This window comes from Misgurnus anguillicaudatus, chromosome 25 (genome assembly GCF_027580225.2).
Source record: "Misgurnus anguillicaudatus chromosome 25, ASM2758022v2, whole genome shotgun sequence".
In the NCBI taxonomy this organism is placed as follows: Eukaryota; Metazoa; Chordata; class Actinopteri; order Cypriniformes; family Cobitidae; genus Misgurnus; species Misgurnus anguillicaudatus.
In genome coordinates this window covers 27,662,229-27,682,195 of record NC_073361.2, presented here as the reverse complement: position 1 = coordinate 27,682,195, position 19,967 = coordinate 27,662,229, and the positions used below count along the sequence as shown (strand labels likewise).

At 37.1% G+C, this 19,967-nt stretch overlaps 1 protein-coding gene across 7 annotated transcripts in view; it reads right to left on the bottom strand.

The window, feature by feature from the left end:
- The window catches only part of pde1ca (phosphodiesterase 1C, calmodulin-dependent a), a 106,341-nt gene that overhangs the window by 5,910 nt on the left and 80,464 nt on the right, over positions 1-19,967 (bottom strand). For all 7 annotated transcript variants that reach the window (XM_055182095.2, XM_055182092.2, XM_055182089.2 and 4 more), the window contains 10 exons: positions 13,657-13,773; positions 12,344-12,484; positions 10,786-10,886; positions 10,580-10,708; positions 10,188-10,289; positions 9,902-10,022; positions 6,010-6,091; positions 5,814-5,934; positions 5,058-5,230; positions 1,568-1,945 (listed from right to left, as the gene is read on the bottom strand). In XM_055182095.2, the coding sequence (XP_055038070.2) occupies positions 1,568-1,945; positions 5,058-5,230; positions 5,814-5,934; positions 6,010-6,091; positions 9,902-10,022; positions 10,188-10,289; positions 10,580-10,708; positions 10,786-10,886; positions 12,344-12,484; positions 13,657-13,773 (1,465 nt within the window). The remainder of the gene's footprint in view (positions 1-1,567; positions 1,946-5,057; positions 5,231-5,813; positions 5,935-6,009; positions 6,092-9,901; positions 10,023-10,187; positions 10,290-10,579; positions 10,709-10,785; positions 10,887-12,343; positions 12,485-13,656; positions 13,774-19,967) is intronic.

Here is a 19,967-nt window from a genome sequence, read left to right as displayed (position 1 = left end):
CTTAAAGTTTGTGTAAATTCAGAAAGCATATAAATGTTACAAATGTATTGCTGACACGTTACAAAGACTGTGAACAACCTGATGTCATGAAATTCCCTGTTATAGTCACGGAAAATTTGATCACTTTATCCGTGTCCATGTCACGGAATTCAGCTTTTTCTGTGACAGGAGTCACTCCTACAGATTTCTCTTGTCATTTTATGTATTTTCTTGTTGTTTTTTCCTGTTTTCTTGCCATTGTCGCTTCGGGTTGGGGTTAGAATCACTTTCTGTTACATTTTTAGACATACTAATCCAAACCCCAACTCCAGGTGAGAATAGTTTTAAAAGCGAAAAAATAAAGCATGTAGAAACCAATACATAAAAATACATCCTAACATAAAAGTACATTCTAAGCCAAATCCCAAATCTAACCCTAACCCCAACCGACAATGATTTAAAAATAGGAAAAAACAATGAGAAAACGTAAAATACACATAAAATGATACGAGAAATCAGTGGGAGTGACACAAAAAGACATCCGTGCTCCCGTCACGGAATAAAAGCTGAATTCCGTGACATGGATAAAGTGATCAAATTTTCTGTGACTATAACAAGGATGACTTATTTTATTTACTTGCTGATTTTTCCATCACTCAAATTTGGGTGGGTCATTATTAACATTTTTTTCTGTGGTGGACACATTTAATATCGGACTTTACACGGATTTGTCTGACGAGAAAATGTATGTATGCACACCACAGGGATTAGCATATTAAATTACACTTCATCTACAAACCACATTACAGAGTACAGTACTAGTAAGTAGTATACAGTAGGTAGTACACTAGTTTTTAGACATTGTACACTACATACTACAATGCTCTCTATTAACCATAAATTGCACAGCATAGTATGCACTATGTAGCCCACTACACAGACCACACTACAAATTACAGAACACACCAAACGGATACATCTACTACCACTATGAAGAACAAAGTCAAGTTGACATTAACTTTTTGTGTTACAAAAATACATCAGTAGGCAAAGAAAACAAAATATAGTATACTGCCCTACAAAGGCAAACGATCATAACTTGGTTAAAGGCAGTAAATGAGTTATTGATATTTTTGGGACATTCAAGACCACTTTTATCACGTGGAGAAGTACCTTAAGTAAATTTAGTTGTTTTTCGAGCAAAAACTATCAACTAACCACATCAACATTATTTATACATTATAAATAAAATAAACCTTATTTGTTACAAAACATACATTAACAAACTGGTTATGGTTAGATATGCACACAACTACATAAAGTTATTGAAATTATAGAAGGTCAAATTTACAAACCAAATTACAATAAGCTACCATTTTTTTGTTGTTGTTAAGTACATAACCAACGTTCAACACTGTTTTCTTACCTTACCACAGGTCAAACATTTGATACACTTAATAGTGATTTGTAATTTGAGCACTTGGGTCAAATTTTGCAGTCGGATTAAAAATACAGTTACCTGCAATTTTATGTTTCAAACAGAGATGGCGATAGAGAAGCAAAAGTTATACTACAATCTGACACTCACCAATCTGTGCTCGCTGACTGATGTCTGTGTCGCTGCTGGTCCCGGGCTCTTTGGCATCAGATCCTGGTGTTTGGTCCTCTGTTCCCCCTCCTGGATCTTTATTTCCCTCTTGGTCTCTGGGCTGCAGCTCTGTGGGTTTAGTGTCATCTACGGTAGCTTTGCCTGACTCCTCTCGAGTCTTTGAATCATTCTCATTGGTGACTTTGTCTTGCCTTGTGTCTTTCTTGCTCTTGTCTTGTAATTTCTCAGATGGGTCTGTGTTGTTTTTGTCTTGTGTTTTGGTATTATTGCCTTTTTCTGAAGTGTCACTGCTCTCTGCCGGGTTGTTTTTCTTCTGTTTCTCCTCGATTTCATCCTGTTTGGCCTTCTCTTCTAGATCTATCGAACAAAATTACAGTTCAGAAGTAACAATGCAAGATGCTACAGTATTTATAATAAAGACATTTGCTGTCAAACCACTGCACATTTGTATAAGTAAATATTTTTACCACAATTACAACATGAAACCTGTGCCTAATGAAAAGTTAAAGTCTTTATGCATGTTTATTTATGCTTTAATTTATATTATTTGCATTCATTTACAAACCATTTTTTTTACTGCGAACCACAATTAGCGCTGCTCTCATGTTCTGCGAAGGCTTTCTCAGTCCTTACTAGAGTGATGCTAGCGTGTTTCTAGGACTTTGTTAAATGTTATCCTGCACCTAAGTTGCAACCATAATGATAAGGTGTTCTGTGTGGTTATCCTGGCATTGCCACAGGTATGGTGTTGCTATGGTGATGGTAGGATGTTGAAAGGGCTTACACTCCAAAAAATGAACTTGGTTGGAGTCAGTTTTACTAAATAATTTCTTGTTCACTTTACTTAACAAACAAAAGTAACGGCATATGATTAATTTAACTTAGTAATTTCAACAAAAGACTGTGTCTTGTCAGCTTTACTTCAAAATTATTTGTTCAGCCAATATAACGTTGTTGCGTAAAAGTAACAGATTAATAAAACCAATACAGACTTGCATCTCATTGGCTAATGATGCTGCAGTGTATTATGGGTAAATTGTTGTTCTGGCAGAATTGTTGTACCCTCTTGCAGAAGTGTAGCACGATTAGATGTACCTGAGTAATAAGTGGCCAAGTATAAGTTATTTAACTTGTTCTGATATATTTTAGAACAAAACAAACCAACAAACAGTTTGAAATGTTACGTTGCATTTCAATTATGTTTGTGATATGTTTGATAAACTGTAATTAAATAAAGGTTGTATTTAGCAGCTGCACTCTGATTGCTTGATTCGTTGTTATGGAGTTATTAAATCATTATTTTTAATTTTGTTTTCATCAATTAAATGTTTCATAATAGTGACTTTACTGGGATTTCTTTAGTTCATGCAACATTTAAATTGTCAATTTTACACAAACTTTTTTAGTAAATACAACTTACATTTTATTTGTTGACATTACTTAACAAAGCTATGTGGAACCCACTTCACGAAGTTTTTTTAAGTAAATCCAACTTTTTATTTTTTTGAGTGTACTTTGCTTACTGTAGTCCTTTGCACAGGTTGCCACTGCGATGCTAAGGTGTTATGGGTGGTTGCCATGGCACTTATGTGGTTTTCTTAAGGCATTCCTAGTTGTTGCTAAGGTGTTGCTAGGGCTTTGTTTAATACTAAGGTGTTGTGGGTGGTTGCCATGGCACTGCTATGCGAGTTCTAACAATGCAATCTTAGTCGTTGCTAGGGCTTTGTTTACTGTTTGCCTATGCATACGTTGCCAACACAATACTAAATTATTGTGGGTGGTTGCCATGGCACAGCTATGTGGTTCTATCAATGCATTCCTAGTTGTTGCTGAGGTGTTCCTAGGGCTTTGTTTAACACTAAGGTGTTGTGGGTGGTTGCCATTGCACTGCTATGTGAGTTCTAACAATGCAATCCTAGTCGTTGCTAAGGTGTTGCTAGGGCTTTGTTTCCTGTTGGCCCAGCTGTTGCTATGGTAACGCTAGGATGTTAAAAGGGCTTTATTGACTGTTGTCCTTTCATAAGTTGCCACCACAATACTAAGGTGTTGTGGGTGGTTGCCATGACACTGCTATGTGGTTTTATCAATGCATTCCTAGTTGTTGCTAAAGTGTTGCTAGGGCTTTGTTTAATACTAAGGTGTTGTGGTTGGTTGCCACAACACTGCTATGTGGTTTTAGTAATGCATTCTTAGTTGTTGCTAAGGTGTTGCTAGGGCTTTGTTTAATACTAAGGTGTTGTAGGTGGTTGCCATGGCACTGCTATGCAAGTTCTAACAATGCAATCTTAGTCGTTGCTAAAGTGTTGCTAGGGCTTTGTTTACTGTTGGCCCAGCCGTTGCTATGGTAACGCTAGGATGTCAAAAGGGCTTTATTGACTGTTGTCCTTTGCATAAATTGTTGTGGGTGGTTGCCATAGCACTTCTATGTAGTTTTACCAAGGCATTCCTAGTTGTTTGTAGGGTGTTGCTAGGGCTTTGCTTTCCCTTGCACAAGTTGCCAACATAATGCTAATGTGTTATGGGTGGTTGCCATGGCACTACAATGTAATTCTACCAATGCATTCTTACCCATTGCTAGGGCTTTGTTTACTATCGGCCTTTGCATTAAGTTGCCACCACAATACCAAGAAATGTGGGTGGTTGCATGTCACTGCTATGTAGTTATATCAATGCATCCTAGTTGTTGCTAAGGTGTTTCTAGGGCTTTGTTTAATACCAAGGTGTTGTGGGTGGTTGCCATGGCACTGCTATGCAAGTTCTAACAATGCAATCTCAGTTGTTGCTAAAGTGTTGCTAGGGCTTTGTTTACTGTTGGCACAGCTGTTGCTATGGTGACGCTAGGATGTTGAAAGGGCTTTATTGACTCTTTTCCTTTGCATAAGTTGCCACCACAATGCTACAATGTTGTGGGTGGTTGCCATGGCACTGCTATGTGGTTTTATCAATGCATTCCTAGTTGTTGCTAAGGTGTTGCTAGGGCTTTGTTTAATACTAAGGTGTTGTAGGTGGTTGCCATGGCACTGCTATGCAAGATCTAACAATGCAATCTTAGTCGTTGCTAAGGTGTTGCTAGGGCTTTGTTTACTGTTGGCTCAGCTGTTGCTATGGTAACGCTAGGATGTCAAAAGGGCTTTATTGACTGTTGTCCTTTGCATAAATTGCTGTGGGTGGTTGCCATAGCACTTCTATGTGGTTTTACCAAGGCATTCCTAGTTGTTTGTAGGGTGTTGCTAAGTGGCCCAGTTGACAAAAGTATATCTTCTAATATGCGTTAAATCTAGTTTGTAACATCTGTCCCTAGTCTCTCTTTTATCTTAAGTACAGGATGTTTCTGTTTATTTAAACACTCATCTCCTTAAGCGGCCAGCACAAACCGTGCAAGACAAATGATGTACCAAAGTTTAATCCTTAGCATTAAGGGTAAATCAATAGTAATATTGCCTAGCAAATGACAAGTAGTAAAGTGTACCTTTAGCAGCTTGTGCTTTCCACGTTTCTCGGTTTTTGTGCACCTCCTCATTCCATGTGCTCCTGAATGACTTGAAGTCGAAAGTGTTTACAGAACAGTTGGGGGAAGTGCCGCCCTCTGAACCCGTGCATCTAATACCAGACCGTTTGCTGTCTGATGGGATGTTATTCAGACTACAGAGAGAGAGAAAGAGAGAGTTTATTTAGCTTTCAGATCATGTTTGACTGCAGTTAATGTGGTTGTATATCACTCTTAAGAGTAATGGATTTTATTTTCAAGTCGATGGAGGATCTGTAAGAGACACACGATAGGAACAAGGGCTATAAAAACATTATCCAGTCAAATCTTTTAAGGGTTAAAAAGTAGAAATTCATACATTCATACAAATGTGCTGTCTAAATTGTCCCTTTTTACATACAAAACTTTACATGAAGGTGAACGAACGCTGCATCATTGACCTCCGTTTTAAGTGAATTACTGTACAACTGTATCTGTGTTCAAATTTGCGAATCAACCTTCATGGTGGCATTACCATAGAAAAAGCACACCAGTATTCACTTTAATATTACAGACATACAACGACAAAACTCTTTCTGTTCAAACCACAGAACGTGATAAAACATAATGAAGATCATATCTCAAGCCAAAGAGCTCCCAAAAGTCCCTCTAAAATTCTTTGTTCATAATCTTTTTGGCACTTCGACCAGTAATAATTTAATAGGCCAGCGCTGTTGCCACCCATTCGGTCGTCCTGACCTGGAGCGTCTGAATCCAGCGAGACCGGTGTGTGAGGATTCTTCAACCAGCGGGGCTACGATTTTCTCTATCATGTCTGTAAGAACGGTGAACGTCGGCTCCACGATAAAATCAATGAAGCCTGTGTGGATGACATGAACAAAGTGTCACGACACTGATTTCTTGCTTCCTACCAAACACATGAATGATGGCTTACCGATCTGAGACTGAGCAACCATGGTGGACTTGCGGTCACACAGGGGGGAGAAGGAAAGTCCGAGTTCTGCTTCTTTATCGCCCTGTAAGACACAGCAAATGACCCGTCACTCAAACAGACACAACAGCCAATCAGCTCCCCACAATTGTGCACCTTTTAAATATTTTAGGAGTAATTTATCATCAAGCGTGCCGCACAAGCCCTAAAAAGTGAAGCCAAAACGTCTCGATCGCCCCCCAGTGACTGGTCCCAGTATAGTTCATAAACCCCGCCTCCCCCATGTTATTCAATGGGACTTGAGACCAACTAAACTATTTAATTACACTTCAATTATCTTTTTTCTGAAGCTGATTTCTGTCATTAACTGTAATTTTTATCACGCTGATGTAAATTCAAATGTTTGTTTTTTAAAATAAGTTTTTAGTTAGTTATTTAACGCTATAAAAACAGTGATGTCACGTCATGATTGACAGCTGTGATATGCGCATTTTGCAAAAGAAGGCGGGGCCTTGATTTCGCGGCTTTACTTCCTGTTCACTACTGCGCAGGACTGGTCCCGAAATTGCTACTGCGCAGACTCAAGACCCAAGATGTCAGCGCCGTGTCAGGACACTGCCGGCTTCACTTTTCACAAATGAAAGAGAGAGAACGGGGGTCGTCCATCTTTTTTACAGTCTATGTTTATTATGTTTGGTGTGTTAATTGGTTTGCCAGGCTGACATCAAAAAGATTTGATTGCTCGCCCATTTATATTATCTGAAATTCGTCCATGCATATCGTGATCACTCATTATTTCTCTGAATTAAACACTTTATTTGCAAATATCACAGTTAATCCTAAGAAACAACAATCGCTGCAATTATCTTTTCATGATTGTCTTTCGGACGAGTAATGACGCTATGACCTCTAAAGAAACAAATGACTTCAATCTTGTAACTGATCGCCCCCATGCATGCAATCATGACCTGATATTACAAATGTAATATCTGAAGACACTTTACCTGGTAATGAACTGATGGGATATTATTTTAATACATCTATAAATCACATTTTCAATTTCACTCTTTTTGAAATTCCAAGATGGGAACAATGTGATACCATACTTGACTATTATGAGCTATTAATTGGTTTGACATCATATAGGCGTCTTTTAAAAGCTCACTGTGTTAGTATAAGATATAAAACCATTTTCATTAAGAAAGGAAATTGATATGTACTAGATGATTTTTTCAATCATACTAGAAGGAAATCTTGGTCAAGAGATATTTCGAATGACTATATAGTATATGACTTAAAGATGCGAATGCTGTTAGCACCGCATCAGTCAGCCAAGATTCAAATGTTGAGATCATGGAAATGGGTGTTTAGAGGAGATTAATGGGATTTTTATAGTGGACGTTACGGGCTTGGAATGCTAAATAAGATTAAGACTCAATTTGAGATTAGATCAGAGTGGCAATGACCATATAATGGGAATACAGTAGAAGAATTGAGAGAGAAAGAGAGAGAGAGAGAGAGAGAGAGAGAGAGAGAGAGAGAGAGAGAGAGAGAGAGAGAACTGTTAAAAAGAAAAATGTCAACAGGCCACATTAAGACTGTTTGATGCATACTTCACACACAAAAATTCTTCTCAACCATCAACCCTCCTCTGATGTCAACACAATTTCTGAAAGCAAATGTATGACTGTGTTTAAAGGCGGGGTGCACCATTTTTGAAAAACGCTTTAGAAGAGGGAGTTGGGCAGAGTACCAAAACACACTTGTAGCCAATCAGCAGTAAGGTGCGTGTCTACTAACTGACATCGTTGCCTGGGTTGTGTATGTGTGGGGCAGGTCTATCAAAAGAAGGTCCAGGTTCTACTGGGGTAGGTGCGTGTTTGTTTAGGTGATTTTAAATGTCAACATTGGCTTTCAGAGACTGTGCACCCTGCCTTTAACAGTCCACTAAGAAACAAAATTTAAGGGCTTTTGCTATAACGCAAGGTGTGCACCAATAAAATCCGAATCAGAGATTTCTCAAGGTATGTATGTGCAATTGTTAGTAAACAAGTACACTTTCCTGTACACTACTGTACACATAAAATTTAGGATCATTTTTTACCAAAATGTTTATTGAAATTGTAAAAAATTTTAATTTGAAACTGTATGCTTAAATGTTTGAAATTATTTGTTTGTACAAAAATATAATTGTACCCAAGTATATATTCTAAAATATACTGTACTTGAAGTAAACTTTGGCTATTAGAGATGGCATGTATCACACACTTGATCCCCCCCCCCTCTCTCTCTCTCTCAATAATTAAAATAATAAGGTAGGGCGATAAGATTACATTTATTTCAATAAATTATTTATTCATGTAAATAAATGTAATCTTATCGCCCTACCTTATGTCAGTCTGTGTTTGATTTAAAGTGGGCAGATCTATGTGGCGTAAGTCAGTGGTTCTCAAACTGGGGTCCGAGGCCCCCAGGGGGGCCGCGAGATGGTGCCAGGGGGGCCCCAGTTTTATGACTTTTTATAAAATACATTAATTTATCATGAATTCTGTGAAATTAAACCTAAAAAAAATAAGGCAGCACTACTTTGTATAATTTAATGTTTTGTTTAATTAAAATGTGAAGTTTTAGAACTGTTTTATGTCATAAATTTTCTTTGGGGGGGCCGCGAAGGAATGCACCATACACAAAGGGGGCCGCACGCTGAAAAAGTTTACTGGCGTAAGTAATTAAAATAGCTGTAATTTTTAGCCATTCGGTCAAATATTGCGTTGCAAAGAGCAATACAGGTTGTGCAACTATCACTTAGTTATTATCATTTTGAATGTTTAAAGGTAGAACTGTGATCAAACTGACTGGACCTATCTGTGCATTAGTGTCTTTTATACTACGGGTCCGTTGATTGCTTGAATCTGATTGGCTGATGAATGTTCTGAGGTGTGCAATTATTTCCTGGGAAACGCACGGCGAATGTAGTTCCAAACAGCTCTCTTGACCGCATTACATATCACTTTGCATAGTTAACTGAAATAACGGACTAACAAAAACAACATGACAAGACGAATTTCCGAGGCAAAAACAGCGCTGTTAGAGATACACAGATACACTCTCTCTCTTTCTCTCTCTCTCTCTCTCTGTCGCTCTCTTTCTGCTTAATATAATATATATATATATATATATATATATATATATATATATATATATATATATATATATATATATATATATATATATATATATATATATACTGTATATTACTTTTTTATAACTTTATTATTAGTTTTGTTATCTGACAAGAACAAACCTTGGAATGTCGTGACTGGCCAATCACTCAGAATACATTATCCTATTTATTACACAGCTATTTACCTCATAAGTAGAGTAAGTCACATTAAATATTGATTTAAAATAATTTATTTGCTTATTTTTAATGAATGCAGACCTTTCCGCGAGGAAAACCTGTTTACTTTTAGTTTTATGTCACAAACACACTATTTGGTTTAATCATTTGTAAATCTAATGTCATATATGTTAATATATGTACATTTTTGTATAATAATAACTGTACCTGTCAACATCTGAGTTACCGTGTGTTATTTGTTTAAGGGGTTGTTATCTAAGAATAACAAACCTGAGAAAGTCACGACTGGCCAATCAGAATCAACCATTTCAACAAGCTGTCTAATAAACAATTTTATTGCAGACCTTCCAGACAATTAAAATCAAGATTTCCAACCGACCGTGGAATAACTGTGAATGATTCTTGTACTTGCTTCCGATTATTATAGGGATCAAAACAAATGATAAAAAGAATAAAATATTTTCTGTAGTATAAATAAAAGCCTACTAAGTGGGCCAGATTTGAGAAACTCTAAGGGACTGACAGTACACTGACCTGTCTGAAGAACTCCTCCAGCAGCGACGTGGTCCAGCGGTGATGCATGTTCCAGTTTTTGGCCGGGTGGCTTATGTCAGCCGTGTGCAGTAACAGAGATAAGGCCTTAGGTTTATCGATCCTGTAGAGGACAGAGATGTTCAGCCCCTCAGAGCTGTTACAAACACTCTGTCCAACCTCTCATTATGTGGATATGAAGTTCTGTAGATGCAGAAATGTACTTGCATGAACATTGTTTGTTTAGCTAAAGCCCCTCCTTCTCGGTACCCTGATGTGCACAACTTACGCTTCTGGCTGCTGGAGGAAGTTTTTCATGGCTTTGATCTGTTGGAAGTGGCAGGACATGTCCGTGGCCAGGACCATTTCAACCACCAGGGTACGAAAATCCCTGGGAAACAAAGTTTTACATTTGCATTTAATAGGAATCGTCATCTCATTAAAACTTGTATTTATATAAAGGCACTGTAATTTATAAAATTTTTTATTAAACCTTTTAAAAGGTTGTAGGCTCGTTATCAGGCAAGACACATCCTAATAAAATGTATAGCTTGAATATACTGTAAATCCCTTTGGAGAAAAGTGTCTGCCAAATACATAAATCCATTTGTGAAAGATGGTAGTGCTGATTTAGTGTACATTCCCATCAGACAATATTGAGTTTGCCTGCATGTTTCTAACCTCCAGTCGTCTTTGGACAAGTTGTAGAGGATGTTCATTTCATCATCGTCCTGCAGGAGGCGATATGCAGCGCTCACGTGGTGATTCTCCTGAACGGCACGGTCGTTGTACAGTATGGCGGAGTCTGACCTGTGAAGCGTGCCGCATGTTAGAGACGAATAATGTCTGCATAACAATAAATCACAGTTTCGTTTTAATGGTCGCACCTGGTCTGAATGTGGAAGTTGTTGGTGGTGCCGGTGTGTTCGTAATCGTGCACGGCTGCGGCAAACAGCATGGCGAAGATTTCTAATTCGGTCAACCAGTGCTGAAACAAAAGATTAAAACAGACATTCTGATTAAGTGTTCTTGTAACTCAGTGGGTAGAGAGCATTGTGTTAGTAGGGCAAAGGTTATGGTTTCGACTCCCATTGAAAAGTGACGCGTTAGAGTTGGGACGATTATTCGTGTGATTATGCTTGCTATGGTTCTCAATGAATTACGGTGAAATGCCGCTACATCCAAAAGCCAGAGGGCGCTCTCGTGCAGGAACTCAATATGCACCACAGAAGCAGCACACAAGATTTATCATCCCAAACCTATGACTGTTCCTCTATTCCAAGAACGGAAAGAACGGACTTGTATTCTCGTGGAGATCGGTCTTGCTAGGTGACCTCGGAAGAACGAACTAAGAATGTCGCGAGAACACAGAACACACTTGTGAGAATTGAGATGTGTGCAATCTTCCTGTTGGTTGCCGCAATGACTTCTGGGGTGTAAAGCGATTTCAGTGCGCAAGTCTGCACTCGATGCATCCTCGATATCAAGAACACATCTGGGTATTTTCAGGCGTCCTCTGTACTTGCGTTCATGAGAATTGGAATTGAACTTCGACGGTTAATGACGAGAACACAAGGATGCAAGATCGCTGAAGAATGCATATTGAGAAACAGCCTATGTTGCGCATACATGGTCAGAAAAGTTTTGCATGTGTAAGCACCACGTAAAAAATAAACAATGCAAATTCATTACACATGCTTCAATAAATAATATTGCGGTACTGCTGAACTGAAGATAAGCGTGAAGGAAATGAAATTATATTCGTTCATCATTCTTCTGAATTAATGCTCGTGACGTTATTTTATATTAGCACTAAATCACTGTAGCGGCTCTGTGACAAAAAGAAATAATCAGTGGTGTAAATGCTGGGGGGCAAATAATTTGTCAAAAGTGCAGTGTGATGTCTACACATCAGCGAGAGGTTAATGAGCCCACGGCGGGAGTGACACGAGCGTGTTTGGAGACGTCGAGGGAGATTAACTTTCTATTGATTGGCATGAGACAGGCCGCTGCACATACTCGCATTCGGAGGACCCCGAACCTCCATAAATACCACGAGCGTGATCTCAGGCTTAATAAAACATGCTTCAGCATCCCGCTTCAGTAGTAATAATAATAATAAACAACCCAGCGGACTAGACGTGCAAGATGTTTATTTCTAAGCACATATAAACATACAGAGATCTCTGGGAGCAGAGCCATCGCTTAAATTCACGAGGCTTGGGACAAAATTGCTTTCTTCTTGACTTCCTTCCAAACTGTGCAAATTATAACTAATAATTTTGTTTAGACAGGGAGCAAAAACTATTTAATGTATCTTAGATATGTTTTATATACTCTTTAACACTATACAAATACTTTTTGCAGAAAAAAGTTTCTTGGCATTATTCCATATGAATGCATTGTGAACAAATCCATCCATCAATTGCACCGATCTGGACTTACCACCATGCCAGTCTTGAGGAGAAGATAATGAACTGTCTGGGTGACATCTGCAGCGTGGATAAGGTTGTGATAAGGGTTCTTAAATTTGGTGTATCCCACCTCCAAAGCCTCCACAAAAGACACCAGAGCAGAAATGGGTATCTGATGGAACAGAGAGTACAGATATATGATATGATATTAACATTGAACATTATATTATAATCTTTGTAGATCATTTGTAACTCTAGACCACAAAACCAGTTATAAGGGTCAATTTTATGAAATTGTATACATCATGTATATATGTAAAGTAAGCATCATCTGAAAGCAAAATGAATACCCTTTCCATCAATTTATGGTTTGTTAGGATATGACAATATTTGACCAAGATACAACTATTTAAATCTAATTGGAATCTAGCTGTGCGTTCACACCAGATGCGGAAGAGGCGGCAAAAATGCGCTATTTGCGCATAGTTGGACGCTTGAATGTCTCGAATGAAGCGAGTAAACGTAAAAATTTCAAGCGTAAATTCACGCCATGGGAGGGGCTTAAATAGCTCAAATTGAGTAAACTTACCAGATCGCTCGACCACCTCACTCACTTTCTTACAAACAAGATCCTTTTAATTCCTGTAAGTACGAAGATGTCTCGTGTAGCGATGATGATTGTCCTCTATTGTTGTTTTGTTTTTCTGCCTCCGCTCGCTTCCTCTAATCATGTCACTGCTAGAGCAAGCTCCTGATTGGTTAACGCGGCACGACAATCCACCAAAGTTCAGATTTTTCAACTCGCGCGGATCACGCGGCAATGCTCAATTCATGTGGAACGAGCCGCGCCATTCACACTTACCGCGCTGCAGGATGTCTATTCGCGTTTTTGCATTGACTTAACATGTATATCACTTGTGCTTGCACCATTAGGGTGCAAAATATTGAGAAGATCCAATGAAATCCTTACTCACAAAAATAAAGTTTTGATATATTTACACTAGGAAATGTACAAAATATCTTCATGGAACATAATCTTTTCTTATTTTTGGCATAAAAGAAAAATGTATAATTTTGACCCATATCATTTTTTCTTGACTATTGCTACAAATATACCCGTGCTACTTATGACTGGTTTTGTGGTCCAGGGTCACATTTGGGGTTTGGTTAGTATCCTTGCTACATATACATGATGGCTGGTTCAGTCTAAACTTGATACCTTAGATTTCAGTTTTTTTTATTTAAACATACAATTACATTACCTAAATCTGTTATTTTTCATCAGAGGAATAGTTAAAGCATTTAAGACTTAACATCCTAAGAAGAAAAAATAAAGAAATGTACCTTAAAGCGATTGATTAAGTCGTATCTGGTGAGAAGTTCATAAAAAATAAATTTCAGTGCATGATCTCCGCTGGCATCATTCAGTGTGAAGACATCAAATGACCATGTATCTACATGCTGGAACAACAGCAACAAACATCAGTTATTAACATTTTTGCAGATATCCAATCATTATCATCTGATATACAGTAAATATACCATAAACATCAGCTCAGTTCTCTTTACATATCTGATGTCTTCATTGCTTCTATGACACAACATGACTAAATGGAGAGATCCAGATCCCCCAAACTCAATTAAAGACAAGAGGAAATTGAGCGTTTGCAGTGGCTGGCCCTACCCTCTGGAATAAATTACCTCCTGTCATTAAAATAGCCAATTTATCAGAAATTAAAAACGGCTTACATTTTTATTCTTATTTCTTTGGCTTTTAATTGAACCATTTTATTGTACAAATATGATTTTTTATACGATTATAATGTGTTATTCCATGTTCTAATACTGTGTTATTTTAAGTACAGATGTGACCGGGACACAAATGAACGTGGGGTTAATTGTAACACAACTACTTCGCATAGTATTTATACAGGGCCAAGCTTTGGTCTTTTTCTCTTACTGTCAGAAGATATGATCTCCTGTGAATTTGTCAAAAGTTTTTATGTGTTTTGGTTAAGAACAAAGAGTGTTTTGGAGGCATGAAAGTACATTTCTTCATCTTATGTTTTTTTCGATTTCTGAGTTGGGTGTGTAAGTCGCCAAATCCAACCTTATACACTGAAAAAAATGATTCATTGATTTTAATAAATTTTTTAAGGTAAGTAGTTGCAATCAATTTATTTAAGCTATATTTAAACAAAAAAGATTAGTAAAGTAAAATAAAACATAAAACTTTTGTTTAAATGTAGCTTAAATAAATTGATTGCAACCACTTACCTTAAAAAATGTATTAAATTCAAATGAATAATTTTTTTCAGTGTATTATCTTGTTACCTAAAACATAACACCATTTTGATACACTAAAAAATATTAATTTAATTCACACAATTATTTTAAGGTAAGTGTTCGCAATTATTTTATTTAAGCTGCATTTAAAAGTTTTTGTTTAAATGTAGCTTAAATAAATTTAAAAAAAGGAGTAAATTGAATGAATCATTTTCTTTAGTGTACATGTCAGCAACTCCTATTAACTGATAGCTGGGATTGAAAACCTTTTTTTACAGCGGGGTTAGTTGTCACACAGAGTTACAATTAAGCCTTAAGTATACAATGATAATGAAACAAATACTATTCATCAAAATAATAACTGTTAATACAATATCAGGGAAAACAACTCACAATTATGATTTTTTTTGTCTTAATTGTGCAGCCCTTTAAAAAATCTATTTATATGCATTTATGCATAATACACTGATAAAATGATTAATTCAATTTACTCATTTTTTTTAAGATAAGTGATTGCAATCAATTTATTTAAGCTACATTTAATTAAACAAAAAATAAAAAACTTTTGTTTAAATGTAGCTTAAAAGAATAGTCTATCGATTTTATATTTTATGGCGGAATAGCACTTTTGGAAGTACTTCGACTCACCTGAAAAATCCGCTCCCCTTCTCCCTCTCATAATGAGAGGGAAAGTGTTACTGCGCCGAGTCGAAGTACTACCAAAAGTGCTATTCCGCCATACAATATAGTTACTCTTTTAAATCCGCTTAGAAAAGTGCTACGTTTTATTTTGTGCCACCATACTTGCTCGTATAACTACTCGTCTTAAATAGGAAAAACGTTGATGTGTTTGGTCACTTCTAACTTTATCTCTGTTTGGTACCATTGAATGAATGGGGCTAAATGCTATCAAAGTGTCGCCGCATGCAACAGCGCTTACGTGCACGCACTAAGATGATAGAGGGGATGTATCAACTCTTCTTAGTTAAGGTAATAACATAGTTTAATATGGAAAATGGATAGACTATTCCTTTAAATAAATTTATTGCAACCACTTACCTTAAAAAATTGAGTAAATTGAACGAATCATTTTATTTTTAGTGTACAAGGATGATTAGATGAAGGATCATGGATGGATGAATATGTGGATATCTATTATAGGCAGATATATAAACAATATCCACCTTTAGTATATACACAGAATTTTATTGCATTATTTCTGTAAAAAAAAATACGGGGTAAGTTGTAACATTTGCACTCCTGTCACTTTTGGTGTAATTGTATGATAACGGTAGGTCCCAATAATCTCAACTGTGTGTCTTATAAATATCTAAAACATTATTCGGAGACCAAACTGAGACTAACTAACTACATTTTTTGTAAAAGAAAACCGAGATATTCCAGCATAGAGAATTACAGTAGTCAGTGGCGGCTCGTAAATGCCCTTCCGAGGATGCGTTAATTCAAAATAAGTGTTCGGATAGTCACGTGTGTGGTTCCCTTCTCCAAAACATGTGTCCTGCGTGTGGAGAGATCCCGTGTGCATCACGTGTCAAAACCATTTATGATAAAAGAAACGTTCACATTCCCTAAATACACGCAAGACACTCCCTTAATAGTAAACTCTGATTATGCATGAGATTCAAGCCACTTATTTTGGCATGACACGTGATGCACACACACGATCTCTCAAAGCGCAGAACACATATTTTGAAATGACGAACCACACACATGACAAGCTACATACATGTTGTGACGAACTTCGCATCGTGTGCTTCAAAATAAGAAGTCACCAGCCGTCACTGACAGTAGTCCAGGCATGATAAAGTGATAGCATGTATGACCCTTTCCAGATCTTTAAAGGAAAAGACTGCATTCTCCATTTCTCTATTTTCATTGTTATCTCACTCATTCTCTTAGTTTTTATTTTCTTGTTGTTTAAAAACAAAGATCTCCGTGGGTTTGATTAGTTGGTTGCAATGAACATTTGGAAAATGCTACATTAAATATTCAGATCCTCAGATTGGAAGGTTTGTCCTGTGCTCAATCACAGTCAGTGCTGAGAGCTTTATATAGCTCCGGGCTCTGAGAAAAATATTCAGATCATTGACTGTTCTGAGATCAGTAAGAGAAGGCCAAAATCCTGTTGCAAGGCCAGACAGACAGTAACTGGGCATATGGCGGAAACCTGGGGCCTTGTTTCTAAAACACACACACAATCTGATCGGATTTTATCTAAATTGAATTGATTTATTCCTAAATGTGAGGCACATGTGAAAATTGTCCGGCATGTCACACGAAGAGCTCAGATGCAAAACCCTCTAAGTGAATCTGACATGTTTTCTTGTAAATGAGCATTTTTATCAGACTCTTTACAGATTCTGCCAACAATCTTGTATTTCTGAATGGCCTGAGACCAGGATGATGAGAATTTAAAGCAAAAGTATTTGATGAACATTTGGTATGGTAATAGTGATAGGTCAATATTATTTTCTCATTTTTGCAAAGGTTGCGATTAGCTTTTCCATCTGAGATCTTCACATATAACACATGCTCAAGCACCAGTGCACACGTTTAAGTTATCTGATGAGATTTTTACATTGCAATCTTTAGAAATTCAACGTTTAATATGTATCTTTACCATCTGCACTATTAAAATGTCTTAAATATTTGTGAATTAAAAAGTAAGCAAGCTAACAAACAGAACATATTCTCAGAAAATCTTCATTATTAAAACTGGAAGATTCAATTAAGATTATTTTTGATTAAGCAAATAACTGGTGTTTGAATTGGACAAAAATCGTATTAGCATTCTTGTCGCTTGATATATTCATGTATTCTTAACGCATTATATATTTATATGTTACATTGGAAGTTTATTTATGTTTTATGCATTTGGCAGACACTTTTATTCAAAGCTTTATTCAATTGTAGATAAAGCAATGAAAGGAAAATTGCTTTTCTTTAGGACATATAGGAGTCACTAAGGCCTGCAGGAGATCTCTACTCTGTTTGGTCTCTCCTCAGAAGTTTAAACCTCTGCCCTTTATGATAGCAGCCTAGATGTTTAAACCACTATGACAGAAAATAAAAAATAAAAAAACTCAGAAGAGATTGCCTGCAACATGGCTGGAATTTTAATGAGTTTGGATGGTTTTTAAACACTTATGCTTTTCTTTGAGATCTAAAAAATGCATACAGTAAAGATGAAATTGTATATAAAATTTTACATCATGGTGACCAAAATCACCACGATTATCAATATTATCATAGTCAGGGTTTCCCGCAGCACTTTGCAGTTCGGGCGGCCCGCCTAAGCTGGAAAACCCTACCGCCTTAACTAGGTTGTCAAAAAAAATAATAATAATTAGCTGCACAAAAGGCCGTCAAGTGCATCTCGGAGAATGGCGCGAACGCTCTTCACACCGCAAGCGGGCAAGCACGCCACATGGCCAAATGAGAGAAAGATGTGGTCCATCACTGTCTGGAGGATAACTAGTAGCCAGTTGATAAAACATCTTGGAGAATAGTGCGGACCGCGCTTCACACCGCGAGTGTGCACGCGCGCCACGCGGCCGAAATGGTCCGTCTCATTGACTGTCTGGAGGATAGCCAGTTGATAAAACGCGTGTCCATGAGAAATGTAAGTGGACTTGTGTTTTGGGTTAATTTAAGCCTGTTATTGTATTAGTCAATAGTTCTTGCAAATTTAAAGTAAGTTAGCTGGTGATTTTTGTTGTTTGAGCAACCTGCTAGCTAGGTTTCACGTGCCTGTTAATTCGATATAATTGTTGAGCGCTCTTGCTCACGTTATTTATGTGCATTATTTACATGCTACAGTAGTTACACTCCTTTAAGATTATGTAATTAATAGTGGGAAATCATCAGTTTTTACAATCTTATCTCTCTATCATCGTTCGCCAGACGTTCTACAACATCTCCTTCAGGTTTTGTTTATTAAGCCTTTAGTTTCACTTCATCACGCAGCTATTTTCGTTAGAGGTATCTGTTAAAACATTTAATTCATTAATAATCTAGTATGTGTTCATTTTCTGTCATAGTTTCTTCAAAATTAAGTTTTATTTGAGTGTTTTAAAGAAAAACATTTTCATCATGATGCGTACTCCCCCGTTCCTTTGATTGCCACGCCCCCGGCTGCGCCCACCCGCCCAACCCTTCCACCTTAACTAACACATTTTCTGCGGGTTTTGTTAAAAAGTGCATGCCATTATCATAAATCATGGCACATTGGGGTTAATGTGAGGTAAATGTTTATCTAGTTCTGTGAGTTGCCCGCCAAAGCACATTCTATCAATAGCCTCAATTTTAATATTTATTTATTACATATTTTTATATTAGCCAAGCTAATAAATGTATGTTAACATTTTAAACAATTATAAAACATATCAGTAATAAAATAAAATCAAGTAAAACAAAAAAGTTTTGAGTAGACTACATCAAAAAAGTAGCCCTCCAGATTGTTTGTTTTTACATGTATGCAAACGTACCCGCACAGTTGAACGTACGTGTACACAGATGTTCGACGCATGTGCATTTCAACAAAATGCAGTGCATCTCCTGGGCTACACAGTACATTCTCCTGTACACGCATGTGCAACCTACGTGTACAAAGTGCACACGGTTACAAAAATCTAGCGGTGCGCATACGGTACACGCGTACTATTCTGATGACAAAATTTGTATCACGGACACTGTACGCGGACCCTTGCATATACGTAAAAATTAGTCTATACTTTTAGCTTTAGGGGACCACCCCAGTGACATAAAATATTTACAGTTTTGTACTTTTTCTGACAGTGTATATGTATATATTTATTTTGCTGTATATTTATATTTTTTCATTATCCAAAGCAACTTACGGTGCATTCATAGAATACATTTGTGACTCTTTAAATGGTCCATAAAATAGCTTTTTGACATAAAGTTCAGTCAAAAAAGACTTACAGCTTCCTGTCTCATAAATCATGTGCATTATAGACGTATACTGCCTACAAATTTAGGCACAGAAACATCGTACAGTCACCTTTTGTATAGTCTGCAGTTTTAAATCAGAGGGATGTCTGATTTATGAGAAAACGGAGCGGTGAGAAAAGTGAAAGATATAAAACTCGAAGTCGTGCCGGCACAAATTGCTAAAATCAAAAATGAATGAGAGGCTGATGGGAGATGGTGAGCAACACAGCTGATATCAGCTATGAATGGCCACTCTCTGTCAAATCACAGCGGATTGCTGGAGGGATAATTTGAACTATAATTTCATGCAAAAACTGAGACTTACTACCTAACCACAAGCTAAACTCTCCCTACGTTCAGTCAATCACATGTTCGCCTATCTGTTTGCATGTACG